At 50.7% G+C, this 9,375-nt stretch overlaps 3 protein-coding genes across 3 annotated transcripts; 2 read left to right on the forward strand and 1 right to left on the reverse strand.

Annotated features, from left to right (window-relative positions):
* Positions 1 to 1,498: 1,498 nt before the first annotated feature.
* On the forward strand, positions 1,499 to 4,924 carry UMAG_04305 (putative alpha-mannosidase; the record flags this gene model as incomplete). Its single annotated transcript, XM_011392454.1, has 1 exon — positions 1,499 to 4,924. One exon carries the CDS (start codon positions 1,499 to 1,501, stop codon positions 4,922 to 4,924), a length of 3,426 nt encoding a protein of 1,141 aa, XP_011390756.1.
* Positions 4,925 to 6,581: 1,657 nt separating this feature from the next.
* UMAG_04306 (uncharacterized protein) lies at positions 6,582 to 7,956 on the forward strand (the record flags this gene model as incomplete). Its single annotated transcript, XM_011392455.1, has 5 exons — positions 6,582 to 6,828; positions 6,890 to 7,098; positions 7,364 to 7,483; positions 7,562 to 7,649; positions 7,718 to 7,956. The coding sequence occupies 5 exons, from the start codon at positions 6,582 to 6,584 to the stop codon at positions 7,954 to 7,956; spliced, it is 903 nt and encodes a 300-aa protein (XP_011390757.1).
* A 911-nt stretch (positions 7,957 to 8,867) lies between these two features.
* UMAG_04307 (uncharacterized protein) lies at positions 8,868 to 9,098 on the reverse strand (the record flags this gene model as incomplete). Its single annotated transcript, XM_011392456.1, has 1 exon — positions 8,868 to 9,098. The coding sequence occupies one exon, from the start codon at positions 9,096 to 9,098 to the stop codon at positions 8,868 to 8,870; it is 231 nt and encodes a 76-aa protein (XP_011390758.1).
* Between the last annotated feature and the right edge of the window lie 277 nt (positions 9,099 to 9,375).

Below are 9,375 nucleotides of genomic sequence, written 5' to 3' on the forward strand. Positions count from 1 at the left end.
GCTGGCCGCGGCTACAAGTTACGAGTGGGGGCCCCGCAAACTCGGTTAGAGCTTGATCATGCACAGCGTGGAAAGCGCTAAAGAGCTTTCTCTCAGGTGCGCTGCTACAATTCACGATTGTGAGTGTACATGTGAATCACGAGTAGTTAACTTAGCACTGCTGGACGCAAGTCAAACTCCGCTCCGCTCGGCTCGCCTACGGCACGCGCATTCACGATTCGTGATTTTCGACGTGGGGGTTCACTTGTCCCACGCAGCATCGCCTCAAGTGCAAGGTCCATCCATGCCTTTGCGGCTCTACCAAAGAACGGCCAAGTTGACCGATGCGGACCGGCGGTCAATCGTGACTCTAACTAATTTACCATACAATCCTGATGCCTATCGTGCATGCCTGCCGTCGTTCTGTCTTTTCGTGCGCGCTCCTGCTTCCTGTCCTCTCTTACCGCTTCAAGCGCGGAGCTGAATTCGGGTCCTGCCCTCCCCAGCCCTGACCGAGGCTCACCTCCTAGCGTTGAATCAAGATGTGGAGTCACAAGTGTTCCCACGAGTTGGCTTGACCTTCAAGTCACAGGTGTGAGGTCCATTTCAGACAGTACGCCGTCGCCTGCAATCTGCAGTGACAGCTTACTTGCCTTGTTGACCACGAAAATTTGTGCAGGCAGAGGCATACTCGGGACGCACAGTGTCCCCATACACAACTGACAGACTGCCTAGTTTTCGTTGCAGCCCAAGTGGCCATCGGCAAAAACTCACTCCGAAGCACCGATTGCCTCTGTGATAGGCTCTAGCTCGCTTAGGCAGTCCTCTAACAGGCTGCCTACGCTAGCACGGGTACGCTCGCCCCGACTGACGAGCATTATGCCATTGTCCCAACAAGCTAGCATCAGAAATCGCTTTGCTACAGACTGGGTCATTCTTTGCGCGTCATCCGCCACCATGCTTTTGCCGCACATGTCAACAATTTTCGGTGCACAGACGGCCTCTCACCGCAATCCTTCCTCGCCTAGAACGCCGATCTCGTTCCGTCATTGCCGACGTCTCCGAGCTATCACTGAAGGGTGACCTCCAGTGCCTCTTCCATTTTCAGGCTCGCTACACATGCTTTTCTTTTTGTCAGCCCTGCTTAGAGGCATAGCACGCCGGCGCGGTCCGTCGTTCAGTCAGCTGCAGAGGGTGGCGGACCGGCATCAGGGTGGGCATTGCAAGCTTTCCAGTTTGCGAGACCATGCCAAAGACACGCGGATAACGTTAAACCGCCATGGAACTCCAGAAAGCGAATGGGAAGCTTGAAATCGTCTCTGACAGAAGCCACACGTGTGGTTTCTTCCTCTATGGTCAAGCCAGCACTGCCCAATCCTGTGCCTTGACTCGACATGGTTCGGACGCTGTTGCGTCTTTGATTCCCCACCTTTGTCGTGTTTGACGTTGCTCGACTTCGTCATCAACTCTCTTGTTTCTGGATCACACGCACCTACAAGCTGATTGGCGCATCGCAATCATGTGTGACTCTATCTGCCACAAACCCGTCTATCCGATCCTCGCAGAGCAAACCTTGCGACCAGTTCGGCCACTTCCAATTCGAAGCATTCAGGAGAAGCGCATTTACGAGTTCGTTGGTGGGCAGTTCTCTTCCGACAACCTTTCTTCTCTTCTATACGCGGGTCGCCTTAACACACAACCTCATGTTCAGATCAAGTGCTGGTCTCCAGCAAACGGAACACGGCCCACATTCAACGAAGCTTGCTCGCAGACATTCATGCCATGCCAGGTGGGCGAAAAGTTCGGACCAAGCTGGTCAAACCACTGGTTGAAGCTCATTCTGACTGTCCCAGATGAGTGGATGGATCTTGACGATGTTGAGCTCGATTTTGACGTCAGCTGTGAGGCCCTCATTTACGATGATCAGGGCAACCCGCTTCAAGGCTTTACTGGGGGACAGGAGTTCGATCGCCGCCACGACTTTCCGCTTCCCAAGGGTAATCATGCACGTGTGAGTGCCATCTACTACATCGAACTCACCGGAAACGGAATGTTTGGCATTCATGGCAAAGATACAAGATATTACGACCTGGGCGTCGGTTCCGACCCCGATCCTAATCGCTTCTTTGAACTCGCCAAAGTGGATATCGTGCTCAAGCGGAGGGAGGCCTGGGATCTGATGTATGACTTTATCACTCTTCAGCAATGCGTTGAGGAGCTTCCCAAGGACGGCATCCTTCAAAACAAGGCCCTGTTCATTACCAACGAGATCATGAACACATTCCGAAAGTCTGACCTATCCAGTATCTCACGTTGTCGGCAGCTCGCTCAGGAAGTTTATGGCGAAGCTTGGTCCTCTTCGCCTTCTTCTTTTCTTTCCGGAGATGCAGATAAGAAGAACAAAGACAAAAATGCGGTGATTTGGAGTCTTGGGCATTGCCATATCGACTGCGTGTGGTTGTGGAGCTTTGACGCAGCACAACAAAAGGTCGCACGCTCGTGGACAACACAGCTAGCGCTTATGGAGCGCTATCCAGAGTACTGTTTCACTGCAAGTTCCGCGCAGCAATTCAAATGGATCGAGACCCTCTACCCTTCTCTCTTCCAGCGAATAAAGCAAAAGGTTAAAGAAGAACGCTTTCAACCGATTGGAGGCTTATGGGTCGAGTGCGACGCAAACATGCCAAGTGGCGAGTCCTTTGTCCGCCAGCTTCTCTATGGTCAGCGATACCTACAGTCACGATTTGGCTTCAAGAGCAATATCTTCTTCCTTCCTGACTCGTTTGGCTACAATAGTCAGATTCCACAGCTAGCACGTCAAGCCGGTTGTGATTATTTCTTTACACAAAAGCTCTGCTGGAACAGAACCAACACATTTCCGCACTGCACCATGATGTGGACGGGCCTGGACGGTACCCAGATCGTATTTTCACAAAGTTCCATCCCTAACTACAACAGCCGCTGCGGCGTCAATGATCTGCTCAAAGGCATCAGACGCAATCCTGATCTTGCGGTCCAGCCTACCTGTCTCCACCTCTTCGGATTTGGCGATGGTGGAGGTGGAGCAAGCCCCGAGCATCTCGAAAGGCTCCGTCGTGCAAGAGCATTGAGTGACAATGGCTATGCGGAGATGCCCCGAGTCACCGTTGGTCGCAGTGCAAACGACTTCTTCGAACACCTGCTTGAAACGACACAGCAAGGAGAGAGATTGGCCACATGGAGCGGTGAAGTCTACCTTGAATTTCATCGTGGAGTCTACACGTCGCAGGCAGCCATGAAGAAGTACAACCGCACAGTCGAGCTCATGTTGCACGATCTCGAGTGGCTATGCACTCTGGCAGCCATTCACAGTAGACAGGTGATGTACAAGTATCCTCATGACAAGCTAGCGGAGATATGGGAGCCATTCATGCTTAGTCAGTTTCATGACTGTCTCCCGGGGAGCTCGATCAGGAAAGTGTACGAGGATATGGAAAAGGTCTATGCTCAGCTTTCTGTCAAGATCAAGGAGATGCGAGACGAAGCAGTTGCGGTACTGCTGGACACAGCAAGTGACAAGACTTTCAGCGATTTCATCCTTGCAGCTCCGAACACACTCTGTATCCCTCGTCGAGAGATACTAGAGATGAAAGAGGCTAACATGACGCCAATTGCAGCGCCGACACTCGCTTTGCAGGATTTACAAGACAGTAGAACCTTGATCCTTCTCGAAGATGTCGAGGCAACGGGTGTGCTCAAATGTGTCTCGTCGCCGCTAGCTCCAGCAGCCATGAGTACGGTTTCAGCAGTCCAAGCAGGTAGCACTTTCGTTCTCGAGTCCATCGACATGTGCGTTCGAGTTTCAGATGGACGCATCCGCTCCATCTTTGACAAGATTGAAGGTCGCGAAATCCTTGCTTATGGACAGTCTGCTGGATTCTCACTGAGTCAAGACTATCCACCAGAGTTTGACAACTGGGAAGTCGAAGTCTACTCGCTCGACACAGTGGAGCAGCTCGAATTTGAATTTGTTACCGTTACTGATACAGGTCCTTACCGCGCCAGCCTGACCGCGACTCTATCGATCGGCGAAGCAACGTCGTTGTCCGTCAACATTTTCATGGATGCACTACCTCTCATTCCCGCCCTTACTGCAGGCGAGCGGCCGCGCACCGCTATTCAATTTCGCACTTCGATCCAGTGGCAGGAATCGCACCGCTTCTTACGCTGGCAAGTACCAACCTCAATCCGATCCGACCTGGCTAGCTATGAAATGCAATTTGGACACGTCACACGTCCCACGACCCGGAACACTACGTGGGAAGCCGCCAAGTTCGAAGTGTGCGGACACAGATTTGCCGACTTGTCGGAGCCCAACTATGGGCTGGCGATACTGACACAATGCAAATACGGATACTCGGTCGAAGGTGGACTGATGCGGCTGTCGCTGCTGAAAGCGGGTGCGTATCCGGACTCAAAGATGGACAGGGGCAAGCACACGATCGACTTCGCGCTGTATCCGCACCGTGGAACTTTGTTGGATGGCAACGTGGTAGATGTGGCCAGGGTGTACAACGCCAAGCCAGTCCTGGAGGCTATGCTTATTACAGGTCCGAAATCTATGAGCAGTTTCGAATGCCCTTTGAGGGTGGTTCAAGACTTAACGTCACTACACAGCAAGGTGGTTCTGGACACGATCAAGATGGCTGAGCCGGCGTTGATAGCCTCAAACAAATGTGGTCAAGAAAGAAGCAAAACGATGTTATGTAGGCTGTACGAAGCTTTCGGAACCCGAACCAAGGTGACGTTGGAATGCGATTTGCCGGTCAACAGGGCGAGCATAACCAACCTTCTCGAAGAGGAACACGTTGAGGAGAGCATTGATTTATTCTCAGAAGGGAGGCTTCGAGCCATACTCCACTTCAGACCGTTCGAGTTCAAGACGATTCGTATCGAGTTGCGCTAAACACTCTGCTTCCCAAAAAGCTCCTACCACGCGCTGTATGCCTTAATGGCAGGATTGAATGGTCTCAATGAAAGTACTTCGTCTCAGTCTTTCTCAGTATGAACGATAGTAGTCCCGCAAATCATGAGCTTTGAAACAGATGTCCTGTCATTATTAAAGGAGTAGAAGGCGGGTCATAGTCAATTGAAGCTGCAACAATGGTCCTGAATAGTTGGACGAAATGCCTTTCAGCACTTACTATTGGTGCGGTGGATTTGACGGAAACGAACGAAAGCAAGAATCAGCTCAACAGCCTGAGTCGTGCCAAATACCATGTCAGTGGTCTCCAAGCGAAGTTCGAGACTCGAACCTTCTGGTTCTACCTTATCCGCACCAGAAGCAGCACACTCTGGAGCGGTGAGAGCACATCGACGTCGGGAACTTCCGGAGACGTAGGATTAGTGCAGCCAGTCGTTTTCAGGAAGCAATCAAGCTTGGGTAAGGGGCGGAGGCAGACACGAGGCGCCACAGTCACCAGTTTTGTTTCGGAATATGAAAGTGAGTGAGTGTCGTTTGCAGTCAATCGACATGCTACTCTTGGTATCTAACACTGGACGAACTTCGCCGTGCGCTGTCAACATCGATCTGAACTGACTTAACTCGCGACTTATCACGTATTAATAATGCAGCTGAAACGAATCGATCTTAGTTCCCAACGCACAATGCACGTTGCAGTTCATATTGCGATCATTCACGTTGCGATCACTCCTTCGTTAATTCCCCGATCCTTGTATGTGTCTTCTATGCAGGGTCTTCGTTTTGTGGGTCTTCTTTTTATGAAGCACTCACGCTAGCAACTCAGGACCGTGGACTGACAGGAGGCGTGTGTATCGCGAGCTGGCAAGAGCGACAGACCGTCTGTCTGCCTTACTCAGGACTTCTGTACATGGTTTAAGAGGCAGACCGTCTGCCTCACTCGTGAATTTCTGTATCACGCGTAAGGAATTATTTTAGGATGTGAGATTCACATTGCTAAAGAACTATCACTACAAAATTCAAAAGATCCAACCGATTCACAGATACTTGAGATATAATTAGGGGGAAAACCCCCGTGATGGTTCTCGGCAGTTTTGATGAAGGGAAGAAAATGGTGAAAAGATCGCTTAGATTTTCTGGACTCGAGACTACATACAAAGTGAGCATATTTATGTCTTTATGAACTGCTCGTCCTGCGACTCGGGACATCCATCTCCTCTTTCCTTCCCGTCTTCGCTCTGTGCGGGACGTGGCTTGTGTGCCTTTCGGTGGTAGGCTCTTGCAGAGTAGGCGAGGGCTATCTCATCTCTGCTCACGTTTGGTTGAGTAACCCCGGGTAATCGCGGTTGAGTAACCCTGGGTAATCGCACGCAATTTCCGTTTGATCGCGCAGGGACTATGCCGAAATGGTCTTGGTCAACCATTGTATCTTCAACTCAGATTCGTGATTCACGGTTCAAATTTGAAAGGGGTCTGTGCTGCGAGCGGACCTTCTCCACTCGTGACTGTAACACAATTTGCTCGTCCGAGTGCGCCCTGCATTTGGTGTTGCACCCTTTTTCTTCCTTTCTTAACGCCTCCTTCCAAACATCTCACCACTTTGTCCTCGTTCCCTACTCCTGTTTTTGCCAACACTCCAATCATGTCTTCGAGCTCGATAGAGCCGCAGCAAGAATCACATCAGCGCATCGGCTACGATACCAGTGCCCGGAAATGGGCTGGTCAAGGCATCGCGGTAATCAGTGACAGAAGTGGCCAGGTGCTCCTTTCCGTCCCAATCCAGTTCCTTAGTCAAGGATTGGTCAACAATTTCGGTTTTGTGCTTCAGAGCATTCACATGTCCTACGATGTGAAAGACGGCCAAATTCGCAGCGATCAAGGTGTCGAATGTAGCCCTCTGGACGCTGTTACTCCTGGTCGCTTCGTGTACTGGAATCCTGGTATGCACAGATTACAAGGAGCCTGCCTCGCCATCTCTGTATTGCGATCCGGATGGACCGCTAACAAAACCTACTACTTCTCCACATCTTCGCGACACAGAGATTGTCTGTTGCAGGCCACGCATCGGACCCCGTTTCAAGTTCATGTCGAGACCTCCTCACGCTGGCGATGATCTGGCAAGCACGATGAGCGATTCTAAACGATCCTCTGCAAATCAGGTGTGTTTGACATTCGACGAAGCAAGGTATACATATTCTACACCAGGATCTTTCAGCTCACTCTGTGTCTTTCCACACCTCATCAGTCCAAATTTCGTTTCACAGTGGTAGCAAGAGATTATTTTTGTCTGGTTTCAGACGTTGAATACCCCTCTTGCACAGCGGCTCATATTCTCCCAGTTTCTCGGCCCGAGGTTCGTATATACTTCTACCGCTTTGCCTTACATGAATGCATCCGCTGATCACCAGACTTTATTGGCCTTAGTATTACACCGAAGTCTTGGGAGACGCGCCTACTTCCTTGTTCCAAACTCAGTTCGGAATTCTACTACGAGACGACATTCATCATGCTTTCGACAGAGGGCATATCGCTCTATATCCTTTGGTGAGTGGTCACCTAAACCGTGTTAAGCTGCTCTTGACGGTAACAATACTAATGAGCATTGTCCATTTATCGCCCCAGATGAATGCGGAGAACGAGCTCGTGGTTCACATCTTCTATCCTGAAACACAATCTCAGAAGGAGTTTCATGGAAAGATTTTACGCCCAAGTAACCGCTTTCGTGGCCCATCAGATGACTATCCTGACACACAAATGCTGCTCTTTCATTATCAGCAGTGTGTGATCAAGTGCTTAAGAGGTTGGTCTGCTTTCTGATGTGCGCCGCTTTCGCATCCACTTGCCTTCACCAACTAAGCGAATCCGACCTGTTCGTAAACCCTGATCCCATTGCTTCTGCCTCTCGACAAGCGATCACGTTCCCGTCCAGAGCGCAGCGCATCGCCCGAGATGAGCCACCGGAAACGCTAGAAAAGGCCGGAAGGGGAGCAGATCTCGAGACCAATGGTGAAATGTAGTTGGCATTGTCACAGGTCGAAATCGCGCATATTGTTTCCAGTCCAGAAAGGCTCTCGTCGATGGAGGGTCGTCATTGTGTGATCCATGATCATCATCGAAAAAGAAACGCAAGTTACGGTACCTTGGCCTTAGGTGTAGGCTTTTGGCCTCAGTCAAACTAACCGACAATGTGGCATTCGTCGCCGGCAGCGATTCGCTAGCGTACTGGAGTCAAGTGAAGGATGGAAAATGCGAACCACTATGCAGAGACAGGATGTAAATTTTGAACAGGCTAGGCTAAGCTGGCAACGGCAAATCATGGCGAGGAACAATCTTGATTCTCGTGCGCGGTTGCCACTGGATAGCAAGTCTGAGGAAAAGTTGGGGCAAGCTCAAGAGGGTAGTAGGGGAAGCAAAATATTGTGCCCAAGGGCAAGTTCCGGGGGCTTTGGAATATCACACCATCTGCGCTGATGAACATCCAGGCGACAAGTGACACTTGTCATGATACAAATGTCTGGAGACCGCAAAGGATCACAGTACGCACGATGGAAGGGTCAAATGATCTGTGTGGCCCAGCAGGAATAAGTTCCTTGCTAGCTTCCTTCTATCATCCAAGACCTTTTCGAATTTTTAAACGAACGATAATGGCTCACTGAGCCACTAAACGATCCACCATCACTTTGGCCATTGCTCCAGCATTGGTCTACTGTACATAATTGCAGAAGAAGAACTACGTTCATCCGATGGAAGCTCGAACAGCACAAGCAATCAAGATGCCCAGGTCCAAGACATATTCCGATTGGCAAGAATTCTGGGCACCAAGCAGAATGAGACTTTGCAACAATCCGCGTTTGTTGGCTCTGCTAGACAGGCTCGGTCAATCTGGTGCGCAATTGATCAGAACCACAGCGTAATCTCGGGGGCAAGTTCACGCATCGTATGATGCATCGAGCCAATGTCTGCGCTGCATCGTGGGAAGAAAGAGCCCCCACAGACTGGATGCATGCTGGCTCGACGAGCAGGATGAGGAGATGGCCAATAATTCTACTGCTGCGTCTGCTTCTGTAACGATTTGCTCGAGCAAATCGGCATTGGGGAGATCTTGCTCATGACTGTCGAGTCGATTAAGTCCCATCTTGACGGCAAGACAGATCGCCATAGTGTTGAAGGTTGCGTAGGTGCGATGTCAACGGCGATGGAGATAATAGTGGCGCATGGATACAACCGCTTAAAGCAAGGTCATCGCGGGTGTTTCGAGTCGCGAGTCCAGATACAAGAGATCGAGTGCCGCGTCGCAAAACGCTTGGGAAGCAGCATCGAGATTGGCTTGACTGACAAAGTCGAGGCTATAATGCTGGAGTTCCTCGATGGTGAGATGGTGAAAGGAACCCAGCAATAAAAAAAACACCAACAGCCAGCCAGATGCCGTGGGGTTC

The sequence above is a fragment of the Mycosarcoma maydis genome, chromosome 12 (assembly GCF_000328475.2).
Source record: "Mycosarcoma maydis chromosome 12, whole genome shotgun sequence".
Lineage (NCBI taxonomy): Eukaryota > Fungi > Basidiomycota > Ustilaginomycetes > Ustilaginales > Mycosarcoma > Mycosarcoma maydis.